The sequence below is a fragment of the Talpa europaea genome (assembly GCF_964194135.1).
Source record: "Talpa europaea genome assembly, chromosome: 10".
In the NCBI taxonomy this organism is placed as follows: domain Eukaryota; kingdom Metazoa; phylum Chordata; class Mammalia; order Eulipotyphla; family Talpidae; genus Talpa; species Talpa europaea.
In genome coordinates this window covers 69,233,233-69,259,220 of record NC_140077.1, presented here as the reverse complement: position 1 = coordinate 69,259,220, position 25,988 = coordinate 69,233,233, and the positions used below count along the sequence as shown (strand labels likewise).

The 25,988-nt window shown below is 47.7% G+C and overlaps 1 protein-coding gene across 1 annotated transcript in view; it reads left to right on the top strand.

The window, feature by feature from the left end:
* Positions 1 to 1,884: 1,884 nt before the first annotated feature.
* The window catches only part of PPP2R5A (protein phosphatase 2 regulatory subunit B'alpha), a gene marked incomplete at its 3' end in the record, with an annotated part of 46,729 nt that continues 22,625 nt past the window's right edge, over positions 1,885 to 25,988 (top strand). The window contains exon 1 of the mRNA XM_084244773.1: positions 1,885 to 2,216. Within this exon, the coding sequence (XP_084100899.1) occupies positions 2,045 to 2,216 (172 nt within the window). The 5' untranslated portion in view covers positions 1,885 to 2,044. The remainder of the gene's footprint in view (positions 2,217 to 25,988) is intronic.

The window sequence follows — 25,988 nt, the reverse complement described above, 5'->3', positions numbered from 1 at the left end:
AGTCTGTGGAATGATGTGTCTGGAGTGAAAAAAGGTTTGTGTAGGGACATGGTGGGATTTCAGCTTGGAAAGTCAGTGAGAAGTCAGACAGGAGAGCCATGAGTTTGGCCTCTGTAGTACCGTGCAGTCCTGCAAACCTGCTAATTAAACGAAAGGGGCGGTGAAAAAGCTGATCTAGCAGAGCCTTGGACAAGCCCTGCCCTGTGTTTGGCGTTCGGTTTTGCAAATTGGGAGGAAGCTCTGGTCTGAAGGCCTGGGAAAGTCGAGCAGCACGACTGATGAGGAAGAGGAGCAGCGACGCTGCCCAGGTTGCCGCTTGCCTGGGAGGAGGTGCGCAATGTCACCTCTCAGTGACTCGGAGGGGGGGATTGTTTGGAGGCGCCAAGCTGGGTTCTAGATCTAGACTCCAACTTTCTATCCAAAGTTGGAATCCTCTATACCTATGCAAGGGGTGGTTTAGCTTAAAACGTGGCTGCTGTTTTTATTCAGTCGGAAGGTAAAGGCGCGCAGCTCAGAGCAGAGGGGTGCAGATTCGGGTCCACCTGCGCAGACCGCCGGGCAAAGTGAGGCAGCCGGCCTAACTCGCTCACTTCTACCGAGCGGTGTTGCAGGCACAGCGAGGCACGAAGCCCCAGACGTCCAGCCCTGTTCTTAGGAAGTCAGAGATCCAGACCGACCCTTCAAGGAAGAGCCAGGGGCAGCCCCCCACGCCCGGCCCGCACAGGCGCGACCTCGACGCGAGCGGCGGGAGCCGCGCAGGCTTCTGGCTGAACGCGGGTGAAAGTTCCCAAGTTGGGTCAGGGAACCCTCGTCAGGGAGGCTGCGGATTTGGGGAACACTCGTTGGTAGCAAATACTGGAACCGCGCGAGAACCGTGTAGGGGCCCGGGGGCCTGGGCAGCCGACATACATCCGTTTACCTCGCGACCGCGGACCCCCGAGATTCCCGGCCGCGCCTCTCAGGCCCAACCCTGGTGTTCAGTTGCGCGCTCCGATTGGTCAAGCGCCACTCCTCTAGCCGTCAATCATACCGTTCGTCTCTCCCCCCCCCAACCCCTGCCCTCGGCCCCGCCCCTTTCAGTGACGTAACACCTGGCGCGTTCGGGCGCCTCAGTCGTCAGGCTTCTCACCAGTCGCTTCAGCTTCTCATTGGCCAGCAAAGAGGAGAGGGAGGGGAAGGGACACTCGATTTTGCTCTCCAAAGTCGCCCCTCTCGTTTTCTGGCCTCCTTACAGGCGACCGGGAGAGCAACTCCAGCCTGGCGCAGTCGCGCAGGCGTGCCAAAGCGTTCGAGGATGGAGGGACAGCTCCCCTCCCCGGAGAGCCCCTTACGCGCTTGTGACGCAAGCAGCGCTCCGCTCTTCGCCTTCACTTGCGATTGGCTGGCGGCGAAGTCCGTCGCACGGCCACGCCCCTTCTTCTGAGTTCCGCCCCGGTGGGCGAGCCCGTCCCGCGACCACACCTCTCCCCGGCTGCCGCTTAGCCCTGCGATTGGCTGAGGGAGCGGGCATGCTCCCACCGCCCACGCCCTCGGAGCCGCCGAGAGGCGGCGGGACCCCGCGGAAGTTGTCAGTCAGCCGCTCACCCCGCGAGGCTCCGCCCCCGGGCGCGCGCCCGCGGACGCGCGCCCCCGGCCCCCGCCCCGTCCCCGCCGGCTCAAGTTGGAGCGTCGCTCGTCGCGTCTCCGGGGGCGGCGGAAGGGCGCGCGGGGCAGGGGTCCGGGAGCGCAACTGAGCCCGGCGTGCGCGCCCAGGCCGGGTCCCGCCCGGGACAGGCGGGGCGGGCGCTGAGGGGGCACGGGCGCCTCGGAGGCGCCCCGCGATGGCAGCGCCCCGGGCGGCGGCCCCGGGCCGGGCGGGCTGCGCCGGCCGCGTCCTCTGAGGACGGCCCGCGGTCCGCGCCGCGCCCCTCGGCGCCCTCGAGCCGCCCGCGCGCGCCCCTCCTTCTGCCCGGGCCGTCGCGCCGGCATGCGGCCGTGAGGCGAGCGCTGCGGCCAGAGCAGCTCCGCGGCGCGGAGGGCCCGGCGCCAGCGCCCGCCCGCGGAGATGTCGGCGGCGTCGCCGCCCGCGGGCGCCGCCATCTCGGCCTCGGAGAAAGTGGACGGCTTCACCCGGAAATCGGTGCGCAAGGCGCAGCGGCAGAAGCGCTCGCAGGGCTCGTCGCAGTTCCGCAGCCAGGGCGGCGCGGCGGAGCTGCACCCGCTGCCCCAGCTCAAAGGTACGGCGGCCGGCCCTCCGCCCTGGCGCCGCTCGGCGGGCGCCCCCTCGGTCCCGGAGTCCCCTCGGCCCTGGCGCCCCTCCGCCCTGGAGCCCCTGGATCTCGGCGCCTCTTGATCCCGGAACCCCCTCGGTCCCGGGGCCCCTCCGCCCTGGAGGCCCTTGGTCTGGGAGCCCCCGCGATCCCGGAGTCCTGGAGCCCCTCGGCCTCGGATCCGGGAGCCCCCTCGATCCCGGAGCCCCTCCGCCTCGGAGCCCCTCGCTCTTGGCGCCTCGGCCCGGAGCCCCCTCGGGCCCGGAGTCCCTTAGCGCGCCCAGCTGCCCGCCGGGGCTCCACTTCCCTCGGGCTGCCCTGCCCCACCCGGCGGCCTCCCACCCGGCCGCGCTCCGACCCGTCTGCGCCGCAGCCTCTCCGCAGCCCCTCGACTAAGACTTTGGGCCCCGGACCCTCCCCGGGCGCGGCGGCTCCTCTCCCTGCCGGCGCGTGTCCCCGAGAGCCCTGCCCCTCGCGAAGCCTCGCTAACCGGTTCGGAGTTAACGCGGCCTTTCCCGGGCGGGCCAGAATGCAGCTTTCACGCCTGGCGGGGCTGTGGCCCCGCCGGCTGTCGAGTGGAAAGGGTTCCCTTTAGCTCACAGCCTGGGCGGCGGTGGGAGCAGGGAGGAGGACGCGGCAGGTGGCTCGGCGCCGACCGGGTGGGTTGTGCGTCTCGGGTGCTGGCTGCTGCACGCCTCGCCGGGAACCTGGCACGGCTTTTGGGCTCACTTATTTTCCCCACAAAGTTCAGAGGACTTTCAGTCAGTCGTTCCCCGGTGTTCTAGCTTCTTTGTGAATTACCGCCGTACGAGTCAATCATTTTAGTGTCTTCGCTTTTAGGAGAGAGAAATCATCTTGGCGCAAGATAAGGCTCCTAGACATTAACAAAAATTCCTGGACGCAGTAAACCTGATAGGAATTAGATCACCTGTGTGGCAAGGCCAGGAAATAAGAAGTTCAAAGTCAAATAAATGTCCAGCAGAGTTTTCAACCCATTTCAAAGACACTGGCATCCCCTTCCAGGCCACTGGGGTCCTGATTGGTCTTTGGGCAGCTTGTGAATCCAGCTTCAGGCTGGCTAGGAGGCCAAAGAAAGCCCTAGAGCCGATCTCAGCTGACCTACACTTGCTCTGGCGCGCCGTCCAGACCCTTCTCAGTTTGCCTCTTGCACTGCTTCTATTTTTTACTTTTAAATTAATTTTCCCAATTCACAATTTGGAGCGCTTCTAAATCAAGGCCATCCCACAGCTGGAGCCCCACTGACTTGATTGGAGGGTTTATTTAAAATGCTGTTACTGCCTTTGCGGTCTCCTCCTTAACCTACGAGACTCGCTGCATTTACTTGCCCTCCTGGGTGGTAGTTCCCAGGGGTGGGGTTGGCTAATATTTTAATTCTTGAGAGATGTCACAGCTGTAGAAGACTAGCATTTAGTAGGAGGTCAAATTGATGCTTGTGGATTTAAAATCTTAACTTACTAAAAATAGTTATTTTATATTTTTGGTTTTTTCACTACATTGTTGGATTTTTCACATTTTGAAGGTTTAGTGCTAGTGTTTTTCATATTTGTTTAGTTTGCTTGTACTTGGGTATTCTAGTTCCTTAGTAATGTCCTTATTTTGATGTCTGTCATAAGAATAATTAAATATTAAAGATATGGTTGGTTCAAGCCAAGAGATATATCTTGTATCTCTTGTTTTATACATTCGGTTTTTAAAATCTGGCAAAAATATGCAGAGTCAGTTCAACAAGTTGAAGGTGCTACCGAGTGGTTTATTTATAGTATTTGTTCACTATCAGAGAAAAAAGTTGGAACTTTAGAGTAATTCTTTACATTTTGCTTGAAAACATTATGGTATTCTTCATAAGGAAAGTTATTTGAGGTAAGTTATGCACATTTAATTGAGGAAATAAGACCCTTGCTAAGTTTACCCACAAGTAGGGAAAGCTTCTTGGACTCCGGATGCCAAAATGCTTGAAAAGAGATTTAAAAAAAAAATCCAGCCACCTCCTGGTGCTCTGGCAGGGGGATCCGTCCCACAGAGCCGAGTACTTCTGTGTCGGTACTCATTTTTTCCATCTGTGGTCTGAACAAAAACCAGTGGAAAGCCCTTTAGTATGTGCATGAAATAGAATCTTAACTGTGGGGCAATTCAGGTGTCTGTGGGTACTCAGGACCTTCCAAGGGTTTTTAGCAATCTGCTTACATTACACTTGCTCCACGTGGTTTGAAAACTGGAAAGGTGCCAGCTCTACTCAAAGGATTAACAAAATAATTTGACTTTCTCATCTGTAATTTATTTCTGCAAAATCGTTTAGTACGTGGATTGCAGGATTTTTAATAGCAAGAATTTTCAGACTCAGTTCTCTGTTTTATTATACAAAATATTCAATAAACACAGTTTGTTAAAGGGTTTTTTAAAAATAAGACTCTGTTGGGCCTCCCCTGGTAGTGCAGCAGTTGAGCGCTGGGCTGCGAAACTGCCCAAAGCCTCTGCAGCACCAGTTCCATCCCGGCCGCCAGCGAGGGTCCCACATGGCGCGAGACCTCTCCTGCTGTGCCCACTGCTCCCCTCAGCAGTGTATTTTGTCGGTCTGCCTGTTCTGTTCCCGCTCTGGTGAATTCTCTCACCCTCCTGCACTTCTGACTGTACCCAGTGCTTGTATAAATAAATAAATAAATCTTTAAAAAAAAATCTGTTATGTGAATCCTGAAAATGAAACCACCTTATATTGTATAATTTAAAACAATTTTTTAGGAACTCTCCTGCACTGTTGGTGGGAGTGCAAACTGGTCCAACCACTATGGAGAGCTGTGTGGAGATTTCTTGACCAACTAAACATAGAGCTTCCATATGATCCAGCAATTCTACTCCTAGCAGAGAGGTAGGATTTACCTTACTCCTAGGTATTTACCCAAAGGACACAGAAACGTCAATTCCAAAGAGCACCTGTACCCCTTTGTTTATAGCAGCACTATTTACAATAGCTAAGCTTTGGAAACAACTCACATGCCAAAAAATAGATGACTGGATCAAGAAGCTGTGGTACATATACACCATGGAATATTACTCAGCATTCAAAAAAGATAAACACATGCAATTTGCAGCAACATGATGGAGCTGGAAGGGATCATGCTCAGCGAAATAAGCCAGAAAGAAAAAGAAAAATACCGGATGGTCTCACTCATAGCAGGAATCTAGAAAACTTAAATAAGGGACCAGGAAAAAGAATAACTATAAGAAAGAAAATATCAAAATCAACAAACAACTATGAACCAGAGACACTCTATGGGGGATGGGGGGCGGGGAAAGGAGGGATTAGGGTCAAAATAAGGGGGTTGCAATTGTATGGGGAATATAAAAATATAAATTAAAAAAACTGAAGCTGATGAAAAGTAAACCAATTTATACTAAAAAAAAAGTATTTTCCTACTATAAAAAAATAAAAAAAATTTTTAAGCACTTTAAATTTCTTATGTTATGCTCTTCTGCAAACTAGGTATTAGAAAGTAAAAGTAAGGGCAGCTTATCAGTCGTTCTTTCTGTATTTAAATTTACTTTGGTATCAGGCTTAATTTTTCTACTTTAAACTTTTCCTCTGGTAACTGACAGTTAGGAAATTGAACTTCAATCTATTCTCAATAGGATTTTTTCTTTCTGTTTAACCTATTTTGTTTAAGCCTAGAAGAATTGAGTTGCTATAAGTGATGCCTTAAATTTTTACACACACACACACAAACATTTAGCATTTGTGACTTATTTTCATCTTAAAGTTTTATAATTATAAAAGCAGTGTTGCTCAAAACAAGTGGGACAGTCTAAAGGTGAATAACCCCTCATTCCTGACACACCCTGGGTTTTCACCCCCACTCAGGCCATGCTGTTTGTGATAGTCCAAGCTCAGTTCTCTTTATACACCTAGTATTTCATTGGGTTAGCCCAGCGTTTCTGGGCAAGACCAGAATTATTCCCTTTTTATTGATGAGAAAGTTGAGGCTTAAACAGCTAAGTTTCAGGCCTGTGATGATTTATCCAGATGGGGTGGCAGCTGACATGGATACCAGGTCAAAGGATTTCAGTACTTTGCCTGTTAACAGACTTCACAGAAATCTGAAGCAGTGTGACCAAGAGGTATGGCATCATGGCCAATTCTGGGGCAAGGATCATTTTTTAATCTGTGTCATTTTCCTTGTCTGTAAAATGAAGTGGGGAGGGGGTAACACCTTGTATCTCCCCAGGATTGTGGAGATTAAGTGAAATAATGTAATTTAAGTGCCTAAAAGTAGGCAAAGAATGTTAGTTCCCGTTCTTTTTGCTATTTGAAAATCCAGATTAAAAACACATTTTAAATGAAGGATTCCTATAAATAGTAAACTTCCCTAGTGTTCTGAAAGAACAAGTTCATTTATAATCAGTTTTGAGAGATGATTTGTGTGAAGTGACATTTTTCTGCATGCATGTGGAAGTGGAAATTAGGTAGGAAATAAGGTAGACTATTAATAACTGTAGTTAGAAGTTTTGGTTTTTTTAACCAAGCAAAGAAGTTGAATTACTGGTGGAATTAGCTAGGTGTGCAGTTTTCATTTGAGTAAGTAGCAAAGAGCTGAGTGGAAGTGGTTTTGCAACTGGAGTCCCCTTCAGGTGGGAGTGTTTGCAAGGACTTTGTCGGTGCCTTTGAGGGAGGTGTCAGGGCCCTTAACGGGGTGCTGATTGAGGTGCCTTGTTCGCCTTCAGAAAAAATCTTTTGCTTGAGCTGTGTCGTGTTTAGGGTAACTGGGACAAGAATGCCAATGTGATCTGAAGTATCATAACCACCTGGGCATTTTTTGTCCAGGAGAAACTCTCAGCTTTCAAGGTTTTTAGATCTTCTCTAACTCAGATCATTTGTCTAAACCCCAAGCCCCTTTGTGTAATTGGGGTGGCACTGAAGGAGAATTGAAATTCATCTCAGCATGTTAAGGTAATTGTTTGCTTACAAAGGGATATAATATCTTAGCTGTCAGTTTTTCTAGGAGACATTTTAAAAACTTTTTAAGGATATGCTTCTTAGAGAAACGGATCCAGGTTCCATTGCTGACCTTTACTTAAAGAAAAATCTTTCCTACTTAAGTCTAATTTAAATTTAACATCTTCAAAATTTCCATTTAGGGTCAGCTCCCCCCACCCCCCGCTTCATTTTATTACCTCTTTGGAATCTAAGCTGAATTTTATGACACATCAGGCCCAGTGATAACGCAGCAAGCTCTGCTTGGCTGAACACCTGGCCGGGGCAGCCGCAGGCACAGCCCAAGCCCCCTTCTGCAGCACAGGGACTCGGGCCCTAGCTGGTTGTGTGACTCCTTTGTACTTCAGTTTAATCATTTTTACTTGTAAAGATAACCTTTTCCCTTGATAAAGCCACAAAGGTGAAGTAGTCCCTAATGCATTCTTGACCTCTTTGGATAACCAAGACTGGTCTGTCAACAAAAATAATGCACCTGGGAAATAATAGGCTTTATGTTTTATTATTTTTAATTTGATTTTTTAAGTTGTAGAAAGCTGGGGATGGAGACATGCCTGTTTGGTTTTCACGGCTTCAGCACTGTGGTTCTCCAGCCTAGTGCGCACCTCTGGGCTGTGCACGGAGAGCGCAAAAGATGCCAGTGCAGGAGTCTGAGCCGCCAGAGAGTCGGAATTAATTGGTGTAAGGCAGGATCCAGACATTTGTATTTTTAAAAGGTCCCAGGGGTGAGTCTAAGGCACAGCCAGGGTTGAGAAGCACTATGTAGTATAATCCGTCTATTGATTTAACTCATTAATTGAGCTCTTGTCCTTTTCTCTCATCCTCACGGCTCATTACCCGGCCTGTGAATGCTTCCTGCGGCTCCCCTGCTGCCACTCATCCTGCACTCTGCTGCCCCTGGTGGCTATCCGCCTGCAGAGGGTGGCGCTGGCTGCCTGTGTAGGCGGTGAGAGGGTGCTGCATACTGGGCTCGCTGTGGTTGTCACAGTGCAAACAGCTATTACCATTTGGTCCTATGCGGTTGGGGTTTTTTCTCTAATTTTTTTGGAGCTGCGGCTGAGCTGTCAGGTAAATCAGAGCTGACTAGAGTAGAGGTTTGCCTGGTTTCAGTGGCCAGTTCTCCCCACTCTGGAGGGCAAGGCTGGCGTTGCCCTGTGCTCACACATTGCTTTGCTTCCTGGAGACTCAGAGCCAGTGTGGCCACTGGCGATACCAAACACCAGACATTGGACAGATGAACTTGGACGTGACTTTGGTCGTCTGTTTACTGTGTGCTAGAGCTGGACCAGTACAGAGATTAGCCAGACCTTCACCCAAGGAGGGTGCCAGCTCATGAAACTAACGTGTTTTTGCTGAATAAACAGACCCTGGAGCCAAAAAAAGAAGTCGCGAGAAATGTCTTTCTTCAGACTGTGTTCATATCTGTCATCTTCATCTGACACAGCTTTTCATCAAGGACAGGGTCTCTTATGCTTCATGTCCCTGTTTTTCCATGGCCCCGTCTACTTTCCATTTTGAATTTTTGTATTTTTGTATTCCTCTCTGGAATGAGGCGGCGGGGCTCCATGAGCGCAGGAACCATTTCCTGTGTCCCTGTATCTGGGACCATGCAGTACTCCACTCTCACACATGCCATCTTGCAGGCTAATCACCGCATGGGCGAGCTCACCCCTGCCACCCACATCTGGCGGCTGCTCTCCATGCTCCCTGCGGGAGGATTGAGTCTCTTCTGTTGGTATGTCTTCATCTGTGTGTGCCTAAATCTGACTTGAGGTTATTTAAAGTGAATGAATTCTGGGTTTTAGCACCACGGTAGTAAGTAGTGCTGTGTTTGACGGGGTGCTTTCAGGACATGGGGCGTCATGGACACTGTGCAGAAGGCTTGTATGGAAGAGCGCACATGGCTGGTTTCCATCATCGATGTGTGCACAGACGTAACCCAAGCGATTTCTAAATTTGAGGTGCAGTCTTGATATTAATAAGGGTGTCCTTAAAGGCAATGAAATGAACAGCTTTTAAACATAATCATTTCTAGTGCATTGGTCTGTAACAAGGCACCTGAATGCTTTGCGGACAGAATTTTACTGCCAGGTTAGTTAACACAAAATAAACTCTACTTCTCTGAGCAGGATCCTGACTAATGAGTGGTTTCAAACCGATTTTCTATGTGACTTTTTGAACTCTGTCCGGGAGAAATTTATTTATATAGGCTTTTTGAGTGAGTAATGGTGACTTTTAGAATCCTGCAATTTTGATCACATTTCCTAAGGAAACCCGTTGTGTCTTGGGGTTACTTGCTGTCTCTGGCTCACAAGCTGACATTCCAAGGGCCTCTTTCTGCCTTGGACTCGGGAACTGTGCTTCATGGGCACACATTCCTCCTGCGGGATCTTCTTGGAGGGGTGGGGGCCTCCATGCAGAGCACCTAGAGGCCCTGGGGTAGCCTTCACTGAGAATCACCCTTGTGTGTTTAAGAGCAATTTTGTCCCTTCATCAGAAGAACTTCTTCTAAGGTAGGGAAGAAAATACAGGGTGGTTTTGCCTCATTAGTGAATAAAGAGTTTCAGACATCACCTAAAAAGATGGAAAATGCCTGAAACAAGAGCTTTTTTAATGAATGGACTTACAACTTGTAATTCAGGATCATCGCAGTCTTAAATATGGCCTCAGAAATTGGACTTTTTTTCAGTGTTTAATTGGTTTTGCCTTTGTTTCACACTCCCTGATGTAGAATAGCCTAGAATCACTTATTATCAGAGGTTGATTATTTTATCTCACTGTTGATCCATGCTCTCAATTGATAAAGAAGATGAGATGGTTTTTGTTGTAAACTCTGAAGTTTGATTTAACAAAGCTGGGTGTTATTTTACATTTCTAAAGATAAACATCTGTTGAAGTTAGAGAAGTAAATCAGATACAACTTCCATAGCAAGAGGTATTTGCTGTTTGTTTTTTAACTTGCACCATGGTTCTTTTAATTGGCTAGAGAAAGAGGACTTTGTGCGCCTGCTGTGAACTAAACACATACTTGACTTTCAAAGTCTAATAAGAATTATTTACCTCTCTTTGGTGTCCCCCACGTTCAGAATTATTCTTTTCTTTAAAAAAAAAAAAAAAAAAAAAAAAAAAGGTTTATTTATTTATTTATTTATGCAAGCACTGGGTATAGTCAGAAGCGCGGGAGGGTGAGAGAATTCTCCAGAGCCCAGAACTCAACCGCTGCGCCACCGGGGAGGCCCTCAGAATTATTCTTAACTTGGGCATCTAGATGCACTATAACAATTTTCGGAAAAAAGAAAAAGAGGAAGGTCCTATTTGGAAGAAGATAGTGACTCCTCATTGAGCAGGATGAATGCACTTTTCTAGAAGGAGGTTAGATGCTCTGTCTGAAGCTAAGTGGGAAAATGTACGCTGGAGATAATGATTTCAAGGGGGGGGGGCGTTGATTACAGATGGCATTTGAGGCAAGACTCGCAGAGTAGTGCCCACCAAAAGTGTGTAGGGTGAGAAGAGGCTGGGGAAAACCATTCTTCTGATGATGCCCACAGCGAAAGCAGTGGCCAGAAGCCAGAGATACACCTACGGGGCAGAGAGAGGAGGAGACCTGCCATCAGGGAAAGAGAATCTTTGTAAAATTGGGGATGGAAGCTAGTAACTGAGAAGTGCTGTTGACAAGCACTGAAAGGATTCTGTGGGTTTGGTGGTTTTCAGGCAACACGGATGATTTGAGAGGTGCTTCAGAGGATGGAGACACCTGAGGCCAGGTTTCTGTGAGGTGGGAGTGAATGGAAATTGTGAAAGCCAGGTCAGTAAGTGTAGACATCTCCTTTAGGAAGCTTGGCAAGTTAAAAAAATAAATAAATAAAAGCCACTGTGGCTGCCAGGTGGAGAATGGATTGTGGCAGAGCAAGATTTGCGGGAGGACTGCCCAGGAGTCAACATCTGTGGGCGCTCAATCTGGTTGGGCGAGGGAGGAGCAGGAAAGATGGCGAGAAAGGAATATATTCAAGGTACATCTCAGGTTGGAATGGATTGTTTGGGGGGGAGATAAGGAGGGAAAGGTGGGGGACTCTCATGCTTTCTCTTGGATAGGTCTGCCACCGCCGAGACAAAGCCAGGTCCAGAGCGCAGACCCAGGATGGTATTTTGGAAATCTTAAGCTTGAGATGTCTTCTGAAAGCCCAAGTATAAATCCTGAACAGGCTTTTGGATGTGCGCATCAAAGTGTGCCTGCTCGGCAAGTCCTGTGACTTCTGAACACTTAATTACAAGATTTTCAGGTTTGTTTATTAGAAACAGCCATCATTGGGATGCTGGCCCTTTGGTCTTCTAGCCAGATTGGGTTTTTTTCCTGCCCTGTTGGTTGGGCCATCTGTGTCCACGGAAGGCCCCTGTGTGTGAGGGAAATAGGAAGTATGTTAAGACAAATGCAGGAGTGAGGGGAGTCACAAGATTGGCTGTTTTCTGCTTTTTGCCTTAAGTTCTCCAAGACCTGAGGTACTTATTTTGTTTCACAGCATCTGGGCAGTCAGTGCTTGGCTTTATCATTTATTGGGTGAAATAATAAAGCAAAAGCTTTTACAGTGATTACAGAATAACACCATTTTGTCTTGTGCAGTGATTCACTGTAATGATACATAACTGAGCAATATGTATGCAGCACCCCACACTTAGCACTTTATTAATGCAGAACCCCAAAAGTGGAGGTCACATCTTTGTGCAGCATTTGGAGCATGATCCTCTCCTGGCTACTGAGTTTTCCTCTGTAATGTTATCTTGAAGTTGTCGTGCTTGCTGTGAGTGTCTGACTGCGCATGGGGTCCTCTTACCCCAGAGGCGCTGCTCCCCTCAGCCCTGGTGAGCCGGTGCTACACAGAGGTCTCCTGAGGATCTTTCAAACGGAGGGTCTTTGTGCCTTAAGTTCTTCTGATATAAAAATACTTCATTGCCATGGGGGGGGGTCTCCCTTTTTAGCACTGTCCTCCATTTTTTAAGTAATGTAAATTTTTTTTGAAGAAAAAATTGGAGAACATTTGTTTTATGAATGAGCACTGAGATACAAGGTGAAGTTGAGTTTTTCATCACTCAGGATATTTGTGTCAGAGCTAGATTTATATGTTGGAGTTACTACTCACTTAAAATTATAATGATTTCTGATCAGTAACTGAGGAGTTATTATGGGATATCAAGAAGTGGCTAGATTCTTTCTTTTTTGGGGGGGAACACACAAACTACATACACACAGTTGTGGGGGAAAACAATTTTTTTTTTAACGGTGGCCAGTTTAACATGTATTTGTATTATTTCCCAATTTGAGGGAGGAAAATAAATTGGGGCAAGATAACTGAGCCCTAAATTCATCTTTACTTCTTGATTTTTTGGTACTAAAATCCCCCCCACCCAAAAAAAAAAAAACAGTAAAGTTAGATGTGTCACTCCTTAACTAGTTTCCCACACACAGAGCTTCCAGTGAATGAACCAGCCTAAATTTGAATCTGCAGTGGAAATAAAGCAGCAAGTGTAACAATGAGAGGCTTTCAAGAGGTGTGTAATTAGCAGCCTTTTTGCCTTGTAGGCGGTTTTTGCTATGTGGGACAGGAACAGCCCTGCTTGACCCAACCTCAGGTCCCCAGACACTGACTTAGGGACCTCGTTGTTTTTTTTTTTTATATTCTGTGTTTTAACTTGAAGCACCTAGGTGACCTTACACATAATGTGTTTTGTTATTTTGAAAACTGGTGTTTATTTTGTTTTTGTGTTAAGATCTAGAAGAGCAGCTTCTCCTGAGGACTAGGGACACCTATTTTAGGACACAATGCTTGCTGTGAGTCATGTACGAGTCTCAGTTTTCATGGTTTTCTAAAATGAACTCATTTAAAGACTACGCAGAAAGAAATGTCATACTCTCAATTTCCCTGTTTCTTTTTTAGTGGCTTTATTATTTTTGTAAAAACGGATAGACTTGCTGTTAAAAAACAAGCAAGAGACTCTTAAAAGATAGGAAATTAAGATCCCCAGCCAGGAGAAACTTCTCTTAAATATTGAGCCTCTTCTTGTATTTCCCCGTAAGTGGGGTCAGATAATGCATGATGTTCTGTAACCCATAGTTTTTACTTTAGCAGAATATTACAAACAGCATGTCTCTGAGTGGAAAATTAAAATCAGTTTAAAATTGTCATTGAAGTTTTTATTTCTGGATCTGCTGAAACAAATCATTTTAAACCTTGATTATAAAAATTCCTTATAGTAAAAGAATAAACAATTTCTAAGAATACTGATATTTGGTTTTAGGGATGTTAAGATTCGATCTCTTAGACAATCCCACTAAGGGAATGTATTGTCTCAAAAAATACCACAGACAACATTTTATAAATAATTTCAGATTTCTTGGACACCCCCTACCCTGCCCTGGTTAGGAGGGCTTCCGATAGCACCTGACAGACGGAAGGGGGTGTTTGTGGTTCTCGGACACTGCTCCAGAGAGGCCTGTGCCTCACTCAGGTGGGTGAGCCTGCTCCCCAGGTGGACCCCAGGTGGGGGCGGAGATAGGGGGGCGACCCTCATCACAGCAAGCAGCTATTGTCATGCCCCACGCTGTCCAGAAGAGTCTGTGAATGCTACTTGTTCCCAAGAGTCACAAAAAAAGAGCAAAGATGCTTCCACAAATCTATTCCACTCCACATCTAACAGGTTTTATATTCAAATGGAATTAAGCAGATGACACAAATATTCCACTTGTTCTCCTCGAAGACTGTTTTTCAATATTTTTGAAGTCTAAATTCCCTCTTTCCTGTTCCTTCAACCTGATCATTCAGTTGGGGTTTGTATACAAAAGATAATCTTTTTTAAGTAAAAATTGAACAATGTATTTTAATCCCTCTGTAACACAGTAGTTGTGGATGTGGTCACATTTCAATGGCAATTGAATGAAGTGTGAAGAAAATATTTATGCTTGGGCCTCCCCGGTGGCGCAGCGGTTGAGCGCTGGGTTGCGAAGCTGCCCGCAGCCTCTGTGGCGCCGGTTCGATCCCCGGCTGCTCCCCAGCCACCGGAGGAGGGCCCCACATGGTGCGCAGACCTCTCCTGCCTCCTGCTGCTCCCCTCAGCAGTGTCCTTCGGTCCTTCTGCCTGCTCTGCTCCCTGCTCTGGCTCTGGTGAATTCTCTCACCCTCCCGTGCTTCTGACTGTACCTAGTGCTTGTATAAATAAATAAATAAATCTTTAAAAAAAAAAAAAAGAAAATATTTATGCTCTTGAAAGAGTCCGATGGTTTCCAGCGGAGTCTTAGCACAGTGTGCGTTTCTGACTAGAATTCCTTCCTGATGGGCAGGCCTTGTGCGCTGTCCCAGGATGTGGCCTCCAAGATACAGTCCATAGTTCTTATCGTTTTCATTGTTAATGAAATCATCGACCCTTAACGAAGTTATATTTAGTTGCAGTGCTGTGACTCATTTATTAATAAATGTTTCCATTGTTATTTTATAAGAGCTGATCCTTTAAAGTTTCAAATAAAAGCTGATTTTAGACTCTTAGTTATTAATGTTCTAGGGGTATTGCCAAAAAAAGCTACATGTCCTATATTCTGTTCCAGCTTCTTAAATTAGAATCTTGGATGGCATCCTCCTCCCTGAGTGGTGTTGCTGGGTTGCTAGGATACGAGTGCCCTGTGCAGTAATTGACTGTATGTGCTGCCACTTCGTCAGCCTGCAGCACCAGTCGTTGCTAATATGATCTTTTTGCTTCAAAGAGAATTTTACCTGTAAAACTTACTTGTTACCAACTTTTTTTTTAGTCTGCAAAACTGTTATTTCTGTTACTTCCAGCTATCTTAGATGTTAAAATAGAAGACTAACAATGAATAGTGTGAAACACTTTGGCCAGGAAGTTTAAGTTGATCACATTGACTTTTAGGAAAATGGGAAAGAGGGAGGCTTTATGATAATGTATTAAGGTTTCATTGTTCTTGGTACTTGAGGCCTTGAGAGAAATGAATACAGACTAGATTTGAGATGGTACTGGCAAAACTATGAAAAACCCCAAATTATCTTGTTGTTGTATAATTACACATTATATATAATATATAAATTATATTATCATTTTTTTAAATGTAGTAAACTCTTGAAACTATCTTACATAGCCATATTAACTAGCTGTATGTTCTTCCCCTTATTTTATGTGGTGTTTCACCTGCCATGAAAGTTTCCATCAACACCAGTTGTATAATAAATGCATCCAGGTGATGTAAACACAAACCCCAGATGTGTTCTGGGTGTTTATTGTGTGCACTTTTGCAGTAGAACGGCATTTGTATGATTTCTGGTTATGGGTATTTGATCTTTAAACCATAGGTGAGCTTTAAATGTCTACTGTTTTTCAATGATATCTTGGGTATTTGATGTGAAAATATTTTAAAGACCTGGATTGAACTAAGTTTTTTCGACAGCCATTGCAGTGCACTCCCTTCCCGTAGAGCGCACGCTCCAACGGCTTTCTGGGTGCCCATGGTCCCAAGCCCTCCTAGGGGCTGTCTAGAGCATGTCCTTGTTCTCAGAGAGAAATCCCGCCGCTATATTGAGCCTGCACCCCTGCTCTGGGCCCGAACGGGAGCTGGTCATGTCGCTGACGGTCAATGTGCCCAGATGTCCTTGTGGCCCACCCCGAGGGCGTGTTGTGCGTGGCCGCGTCTGTGCCCTCTCCTGTGTGGCAGTGGCCCCGCCCAGGCCTGCTCTTGACTTGCCCCGGCCCGCACCTCCCCGTGAAGCTCGTGGCTTCCACCCCTTGGGGGTCGTGGCCCGGCTGCTACCAGCATTTTAGGGCATGGCAGGTGCAGGCGACCTGCGCGTGTCGTTGCAGGGTCACTGGTGTCCATCCCGAGTCCCCAGGACCATGCCACGTTTCCCACCGCACTGCTGGCTCCCACCCCGCACGTCCCTGCACTGGGGCCAATGCTGGGCTGTCCCAGGATGGGCTGGGAAGCGATGTCAGATCTCCGGCTGTGTTTGCTTCGCTCCTGGTGATGACAGCCCCTCCCAGCGGCCCTGCTGGCTGTCCACGGTGGTCCTGAAGAAGTGGCGCTTCCACTTCCTCGCACATTTGTTGATCAGGTTACTTGGTCTTGTCCCTGGGTGTAAGATTCTTAATGCCCTCTTTATCCAGGTCCCTCTTGCTGACTTTATTTTGCATACTTGCTCTTGGGCTGACCAGATTTTACATAATACATTCAGTTTTACCCCCATACCAGCTTGTGTACTTCCACACCTCGCTAGCTTCCTTCCAGGGAGAAATCTCTTCTCCCACAGTCCTCTCTCCTGGCCACTGGCTGATGGTTACACAGTTGTGTTTTCTGTTGTTAAAAAATCTGCGGCTACCGCGTTACCATCCGCTCTGGCATGACAGTTACCTCTACCCTGGCAGTTACCTCTACCCTGGCAGCTTGGCCTCCTCCCACCTCCTGTGCCTTGTCTGTCAAAGTCCTGCAAACTTCCACCGGTATGTTCAAGACCCAAGGTAACAGCAGGCACGTTGTTTTACACGATGGTTTGTAAAAATCAGTTAAGAGAAGGAAACTTACGCATCTGTACTGTCCTTTTTAATCACACCATTACCTTTACTGGTGCCCTTTGCTTTTTTTTTTTTTTTAAAGATTTATTTATTTATACAAGCACTGGGTACAGTCAGAAGCACGGGAGGGTGAGAGAATTCACCAGAGCCAGAGTGGGGAACAGAACAGGCAGACTGACGAAATACACTGCTGAGGGGAGCAGCAGGCAGGGCAGGAGAGGTCTGTCGTGCCATGTGGGACCGGCGGTTGGGGATCGTTGAGCCAGTGCTGCAGAGGCTGTGGTCAGCTTCACAGCCCAGCACTCAACCGCTGCGCCACCAGGGGAGGCCCAGATGCCCTTTGCTTTTTGTGTGGATTTGATTTAATTCCCATGGTCACTTGCTTTAGCCTGAAGGAAGCCCGTGTTGCTTAATTTCAAAAAAGAAAGAGGAGAATTTTGAATACAAAGACATATTTATTTGCTCAAATCATTTCATTTCCTTTCTCTTAAAAACACAAGCAAGCTCGTCAGCAGAGAATCATCCAGTAGCCTCAGCTGACAGAGGACAGCACTGGTTCTCCCACAAACATGTGTCAAGGCCAGCGCCACATGCTGGGTGTGGGGGGCTTCAGGGTATGCGCGAGGGTCTGCTCTGGGGCTGCAGGACTCGAAGGGGTGGGAGTCAGGGGTGGATCCCCTCCGCCCAAAGGGAGTGCAGGCAATCCCAGGGGCCAGCCAGGATGTGTGGAGAAGCAGCGACAGCTCTATGTCAGGTGCAGAGGATTCTGAGGAAGCAGCAGCTCGTCACATGTTTATTTTCTGGCCCCTCATCTGCAAAGTTACTCTTGTCCCTTGCAAGTGACGAGTTTTTCTCTTGCTGCTTTCAAGATCTTGTCTTGTCTTAAAATGGTGATAGATTTGTGGGTCCCTTTGCATTATTCCCCTTGGGCTTTGTTGAGTTTTCTGGACTTGTAGGTTAGTGTTACTCTGTAAATTTTGAGGGGTTGGTCATTATTTCTTAAGATTTTTTGAAAAGTTCCTTTCTCTCATTTCTCATTGTACATTTGGTGACCCTCTGAAGCTTTTTTTTTTTTTTTTTTAAGATTTATTTATTTATTTATACAAGCACTGGGTATAGTCAGAAGCATGGGAGGGTGAGAGAATTCACCAGAGCCAGAGTGGGGAACAGAACAGGCAGACTGACGAAATACACTGCTGGGGGGAGCAGCGGGTGCGGCAGGAGAGGTCTGTCACGCCATGTGGGACCCTTGCCGGTGGCTGGGGATCGAGCCGGTGCTGCAGAGGCTGCGGGCAGCTTCTCAGCCCAGCGCTCAACTGCTGTGCCATCAGGGGAGGCCCTGAAGCTTTTTGGTTTTTGAGGTCATGTCCATTGGCAGGGTGGTGTGTGCCTTAGAGGTCCAGGGTATCCCCTTTCAGATGCTGTTTCCAGGCGCATCCACCACCAGAACCCCACAGCCCTTACCCTACTTCGGGGCCCCTCCGTGCTTTGTCTTCTCCCTCCCCCTCTGTTCTTTTTTCTCATGTTTTTTCCTTTTTTTCCAGAATTTGATGGAACTTTTGTAATTTCTATCAACATGTCTTCAAAGCTCCCCATCTTCCCTCTCCTCCCGTCCTTCCTTGTGCTTCCATTTGTTTCTCTTTTTTGTCAAATCCCTGATGGCATCTTCTGTTTGAGGCCATGTTGTTGCCTGGCCTGCACTCCTTCCTGCATCCTTTAGTTATTCAAACTGTGGTGGGTGCCCAGTAGGGGGTGAATTTCAGGTTCCCTTCCCCACCCAAGGGAGGGTGGAGCAGAACAGGGAGGAGGAGAAGCTGGAGAGGAGACTGGGGAAGGAAGGGAGAAGTTGGGGAGCAGGAGCAGCCTGGTGGAGGCGCAGGGAGCAGAGACATGCGAAGAAGCTGCACCTGCTTCCTGGTCCTGGACTGGTGGAAACAGACGTGGGTGAGAGACCCGTGGGGAGGTGACAGTGGCAGCTTTTATCTTTATTTTGATTTTGCTCTTTCTTTCCAGACTTGTCTGGCTGTTTCTGCCCTTTCCTGTGGCTCCCCACTAGGAGGGACCCTAGATGTGTGAAAGGCTTTCAGGCCTCAGTGGTCCTGCTTTGGGACACCCCTGTTGGGCTGGACATTTACCCACGAGGGGATGGGTGTCTTTGGGTGCTTAATTTGGAAACTTTATTCTTTGTCTTTTCTTTGTTACACACTAATTATATTAAAGTTCTTTTCCATTGAAGGTCTTACACACTAGAGTATGTCTTGTCTTGATGTGGTGGATGGCAGGACCTATTTAGAACAGGCAGTTTTGGGGGTTCTGGGGTGTCCCTCTCTCTGCCCGCAATAGAAGGTGTCTGCTGTGGCTACTGCCACCAACACCCAGTGGGTCTCACAGGCGGGTTTGTTTTGTCGTCTCCCAGCTGGGTAGGTCGAACTTTGTTCCTTTCTGTTTCTTGCTGGTTTTGAATAGAGTCAGACATTTGTATATACCATGGTGGCTCCAGGCACCGTTCCCCGGAGCTGTGATAGTGCTGCGTGTTTTAGTGTTGGGTCAAGTTCCCCTACCAGTGTTCAGCATCTGATGTTGCTTCCCAGAAGGACTCAGGTGTGGATTCCTAGTCTCCCCAAGAGGACAATGTGTCAACAGGGACCCAGACTCTTCTGGCAACACCCCAACTTCAGAGTCCAGTGACTTCCTGCTGATGGCTCAGATGTTCTCCAAGAAGCTCTGGGACAGAAATTGCTCTCTAGACCAATCCAGTCAAATGACTCCTGAGTCTGTGCCCCACTTACCAGGAGGGCTCCTCGAGCCCACCCTTTCCCGGGTGTCCTGCAGAGGGACTCACTGAACCCACAATCTCACCACTGTCTTTCACGGCAACATTACTGTTTGGCAGAGCACCCCAAGCTGGGACTCTCCATACTCTGTTACAAACAGAGACCTCAGAACTGCTTATGACTTGCTCCCCCACCCACTCCAAATCGCTGAGCCCAGCTGCTTGTTTCCAGCATCTGACAACATTTATTTCCTGAGCTTATGGTCTTCATGCACCTCTTTTTCTACAGATACTTTTTGTCTTGTGGTTTAAAGGTGTTCTTTTGTGCATTCTGAGTAATTGTCCAGAACTGAATAAGCATTTTATGTTTTCTTACTGGCATTTAATTTTCAGTTCTCTTGGAAGTAATTTTTGCAAAAGGTATGAAGGAGGCATGTTCTTTTTCCCGCTAATTTCTCCTCACACGAGTGGCTAGTGATCCTGGCATAACCCACCTCTTCAGCAGCAGCAGCTCTGCCCCTGGCACGCTGGCCCCCACACGCCTTTCCCCCTCCTGTGGGCGCAGTCTGTCTAGCTCCCCTAGCTGTAGGTGTGGCAACGTGGGTCTTCATAATTTAAAGGTCATCTGGCTATTCTTTGCACTTTATTTTTCCAGATGAGTTTTAGGAGCAGTTGTTCAAGTTCCAGCAAAATACCTGCTGTCTGGTTGTGACATCCTGCAGATGCTGAGTGACATTCCTTGCATAGATTCAGTGGGAGGAGCCTGTGTCTCCCCACCCAGCCGGGGCTCATGCAGCTTGTGTCTGTCATAATGTAAAAGCCTCGCTCATACTTTCCCTCATGAAAGTCTCCTTGTCTTTTGTCAGAACTCTGGAATGCTTGGCCTGGATTCTAATCCCCATGTCAGAGGGAGCCCCGACCCGTGGCCCTCACGTGAGGGCTTCAGCACCAGGCCCCACCAGGCTCCCGCCAGAACTGGCCACTGGCTGCAGGCTTGGCCTTTAGGAGCCCAGCGTCCACTGCCCTAACTGAGGCTTAGCCGGCTCAGAGTGGCCCTGCTGGGCTGTCTGAAACCATAACTGCCATGGATGATGTTACTTTAAGCCATTAAATCTGGGATCATTTGTCACTAAGCAGTAGAAAATTAGTACAGCAAACACCCTTCTGAGTGTGGTCTGGTTCTTTCTGTGGGTCCCCTAGGGACACATAATCAGAATATGGTAGTACCATGACTGAGCACTGCTGCCTCACCCTAAACCTGTAAGTTGGTAGCGGTTACTGTGTTGTGGCCGAGGTGATTGACATTTGTGTTGTGTGTGGTAAGAAGCGGTGGCCTGCATGTGTGAGGCAGAGCAGTCAGTCCAGGCAGTCAGCAGAGACTGCGCTTTCTATGCGGAGACCGACCGTAGTCTCTGTAAGAATAAGTGAACATCCCCGGTGGTTCCGCATGGGAACCTTCCAGACCTGGGCTTGTACACCTTCCAGACCTGGGCTTGTGCTGCAGTGGTCCTGAGTAGTCCTCATGGACTGACACCAGAAAGTACCATGAAAAATCTTTACATTTTCCTGAAATTCCTTCATTTACTTTAAAAAAGTTTTTTCCCGGGCCTCCCCGGTGGCGCAGCGGTTGAGCGCTGGGTTGCGAAGCTGCCCGCGGCCTCTGCGGCGCCGGTTCGATCCCCGGCTGCTCCCCGGCCACCGGAGGAGGATCCCACATGGTGCGCAGACCTCTCCTGCCACCCGCTGCTCCCCTCAGCAGTGTACTTCAGTCCTTCTGCCTGCTCTGCTCCCCTCTCTGGCTCTGGGGAATTCTCTCACCCTCCCGCGCTTCTGACTGTACCCAGTGCATGTATAAACAAAACAAACAAATATAATAAATAAATAAATAAAAGCATGCCTCTATAAAAAAAAAAAAATTAAAAAAAAAAAAAAAGTTGTTTCCCATGCTGAGACCATGTCATCCGCTTGGTGGCTCCATAGTTTTCTCTTTTCTCGAGTGGGTTATTCTGTGCTCCAGCTCTAGAGGCTCCCCCTTCCCAGATCGCCAGCGAGGAGGCCCGGAGCTGCGCTCTCCGGTACCTTCCGAGGAGCAGCCCCGCCCCGGCAGGAGATGCTGACTATGTCAGGGGAGAGGAGCAGTAGATACGTGGCCAGACATGAGCGCTACTGCCCTTGCTAAGCTGGGTTGGAATCAGAGGAGTTTGGTCAATACTAGACTACCTCGACTCTAGTCATGCCCGGGCTTGGGGGTCTTGGGGGTCTCAGACAGGGATCCTTTCCTGTGGTCCATGTTCTCCTGGGCACTGTCTTTCTCAGCTGCTGAGGAGGAGGAGGAGGCCAAGGGGGGGGGGGCGCTGCAGTCGAGCCTGTGAGGGCAGGTCCTGGGACTGAGGATGCGCAGGCACAGCCCTCGCTGTCATCAGTGGTAGGACGGGAAGGCCGGCTGCACCTCTCTGGCCGTGATGAAGTTGTCCGTAAGTGTCCGGAGGCTGGAAGCCAGCGGGCAGCTTTGCTGAGTGGCTGTACCAGCATCAGCACCACAGCGTGTCTTTGCAGTTCCTTTGTTATGTGATTTTTTTCATATTTCTGCTTTTCCTTGTGTCTTCTGGCCTGACCGGGTGCTCAGGGACCTTCCTCTTGCTCTGACCTGGCCCTGCCGCCCGCTCAGCCTGTCACTTTCCTGGCTCACGCCTGCCTTCCTGGACTTGTCCCTCTCACTTTCTCTGGCCCTCATTGTCATCATATCTGCAGGTAATTTCCTTCCTACGAAAGGGGGGGGGGATGGGAGGGGGAAGGTGCTGAGTTTTCCAAGTAGCTGGTGAGGTGCAGGATCCCAGGTTGGTGTTATGGTTGGTGGCCTGCCCACTGTCTCTGGTCTTGCTTTTGCTGATCAATCTGGCGGCTTTGCCTCTGGTTCTTATGAGTGACTTTTTTTTAATCTCAAAGCTCACAGGCCTTTCTCCTGGGCATCTGAAGTTTCAATTGATGTGCTAAATTACCCCTTTCAGGATTTTTCTGTTAATTTCATTTTCTTGCAGTCACAGGCTTTCCCTGACTGTCTGGCCATCCTTTCTTTTCTATGATTATGTATGAGTGAACAAAAAATCACGTTCGAAGTTGGATGGGGTCAGTTGTCTTGTTTTGTTTGAGTGGTTGGGAAGAGAAGGCCTAGCAGGGCTTTTGTGAGCCTTGAAAGCTGTGTTAGTAACTATCCCATGATAAATGCCCTACGTCCCCAGAGTTGCTGTGGGTCTCCTGCTACCCAGGGCCACGCAGGGGTTTCTGCAGTGCTGAGCACTCTCATGGGACCATATTTTAGTCACAATGAATTGGGAGACAATTACAATGTCGTTAAACACATCTTCCAGTCATTTAAGCTAATTATGTATATTGCATATGTATTTTAGATAATTCCCCAGTTTCTTACATAATTTTCATGCATAGTTTTTTATACTGAGGATTTTGTGATATTTTCCAGAAGAGCACTTTTAGTGAATCCTTAGTTCTGATCTTGTTACTGAAGAGCTGAATATAAATTGGTATTTTAGGCCTATTAACATAGTAGTCTTAAATTGTGATCATTTTCTTGAGTCAATATAAAGACTTAACGCATTTAAAGTGATTGACTGTCATGATAGTAACTAGTGGTCTCTGTTGCTCCCAAGTGAATACCTAGGGGAGTTAAAATACACTAGTAGGTTATGTGCAGGACTGAGTTTTTAATCTTCATCTAAATATCGGTCACTAGAACCTAAAATATTCTCCTTACTTGCACATGATCCATTCGTATATCTTGGAAGAAATTAATATCCATTTGCTATAGGTGCACGTCATCATGTCAGGAAGACGCACTTTAAACTGATCCCACAAGCACTTGGTGTCTTGGTAACTGATTTCATGGTGATGGTGCAAGTCCCTGCTGTCTGGGCTGTGAGGCAGAGCGACCCTTTCCATGCCCCCCACCCCATGAAAATGCATTTTCTGCTTTTTCTTTTTTTCTCATCGCTGTGGGGTGCAGCATCACATAGTGTTCTTAAGTGTCCCAGGAACTTGTGGCTCCAGGATGTTCATATTTTAAGCCTCTGGGTGGAGTTCTGATAGAAAACACGAGTTAATGTTGAAGGGAGAGGCCCAGATGAAGCAACCACCCCACAAGTGGCAGATAACCCCGTCAGCCACGTTAGCACTGGCCGGTGGCGACCCGGTAGCTAGGCAGCAGCACCTGTGGCAGCAGCCCTCCGTGTCAGACACTGCCAGGTCCGCGGCAGCCCCCACAGGTTCTTGTGGCTGCACCCTCATGGTACAGAGCTGTGGGGTGAAGTTCTAGCGCCTGTAGCAGTCATGCATGCTTTCTCTCACAGATCATTGGTCATTCATATCTGTGGTTATTCATAGCCAAATCTGTTGAAATGCTTTTTCTTTTTTTCTCATGAGAAAATTCACTGCAACTGCTATTTCAGAAAGAGGCCTAAGGGTTGGGACAGCACATTGAAATATGAAAAATCTTTAATAATTTTTAAATGATCAAAACCTTGGTCACCATCTTTTCTTGTTAGAATAACCATTATATAAGAGAAACATGTTTGAAGTACGGACAAGTGTCACGTGTTTGAGCCAGGAGGAGGCCAGCCATCGCGACAGCAGTGTCCTCGCCCACCCCGCGCCTCTCTCAGGCAGGCCAGCTTGTTTCAGCACTGGGTCCTAACTGCAGAGGCTCGGCCCCGGGAAAAGGCTGAATACAGCAGCCAAGCACCGAGTAGCGACTGTAACTTGCCTGCATTTAATGAGTTCTGGCTTCATTTTTAATTGTTCCGTTTATATCCCATCTAACATGCACGCTGGGATTCTTTTTGACTCCAGACTGGGGGGAGAGGGGAGCCGGCTGTGTGTGGTCAGTGCCTGGCGCTGGCTTGGTGACTGGTAGCTTTAGCTTTCTGTGGTTTGTATCAGCCTTTCCCTACCTGCTTCTGATCTCTTGACTGCAGGAAATCATTTCTAGCTTTCGGAATCTCATAGGGTTGTTTTGAAAGTTAAATAAACCAGCACATAGGAAAGTTAAAATTGTATTTGGCATGAAAGAAACTAATGCTAGTAGTAGTAGATTATTTTACTAAGTCTCATAGCAGACTGCTTCATATAATAGCACGTGGACTTAAGGAAGGATGAAATAGGAAAAAGGTTTTTCTGTTCCCCAATATCTAAGAATAATTGAGGATTGGAAATTTCCATTTTAACTCAGAGCCAGAGTATCCAATATGTTAACTGCTTTTGAAGATTTCAAATATTTGGGAGAATTCAGATAAATATTTGGGCTAAGAAATGATTTACTGAATAGAAAAGTTATGAAAAACATTAATTTCTTTCCAGAGAAGTCTCAAGAGGTACCCAGAGAAAAAAAGTCCTTTTTCATATGAAACATGTTAAATGAGCCTGCTGTTTGCCCATTCTGAAGATGATCTTTCATCTCCCACCACATCAGCCATAGTGCCAGCCTTTGGCCCTCTCCCAGACTCACTCACTCACCTTCATGATGCTCTTCTGTTAGTCCATGGAAATCTTCCATCCAGGAAGGTAACTGACAAAAGTGGTCATTGCTAGACATTCTTAACATGGACATGATGTAATAATTCACTATTCATGTCACTTTCTCTGTCCAGCACCAACTTTGAACTTTTTCCTTGTTCTCTAGCCTGTTCTCAGCATGTAATTTTAGTCTTCAAATGTGGTATTTTTTTGAGCATCAAATACATACTTAGTAACTCCTCACATGCCCCTACTAGATGTTCGAGAAATAAGAAGGAAGCCTTGCTCTTGGTGACCCTCGAGGAGTCTGAGCTCTTCCTGTGGGTGAGGAAACACCACCTGCTAGCGCCTGCAGAGAAACGGTGCCTGCTTAGCTGTGGTGAGGCTGGGACTGTGGGTGCTCAGAGATGACCCCCCCACCCCAAAGTGTTGTGAAGAATATGAGATGTAAGTTTATCCTTAAAGGGCAAGTAGGATTGGAAACATAGTGAAGGAAATCTGGGAAGATATTTCGGGTGGAGAAGAGTTTGAATATAGAGAAGGCATCAGAGAGTAGGAAGAGGAGAGATTTCACCTTGAATGGCGGTGAGGAGAGAAAGGTGCCAATGGGCCTGGTTCTGGAAGGAGACGCTAAAATGGGATAGTGTCTGAGTGTGTGTTGCTTTTAGCGTCAGGGGGAAAAAGCAAAACAAACAAACAAAAAACAATCTTTGTTGCCACTGGGCTTGCTCTAAAGATTACTACCTTTTCCCTTAGAACATCATTATGATTAAATTTAATTATATGTCAGGATATATTTTATAATAAAGATATAGTCATATTATAAGGCTGTGGGCATCTTTGTAGATAGCTTTATTAACCCATACCTGAGAGAACTGTG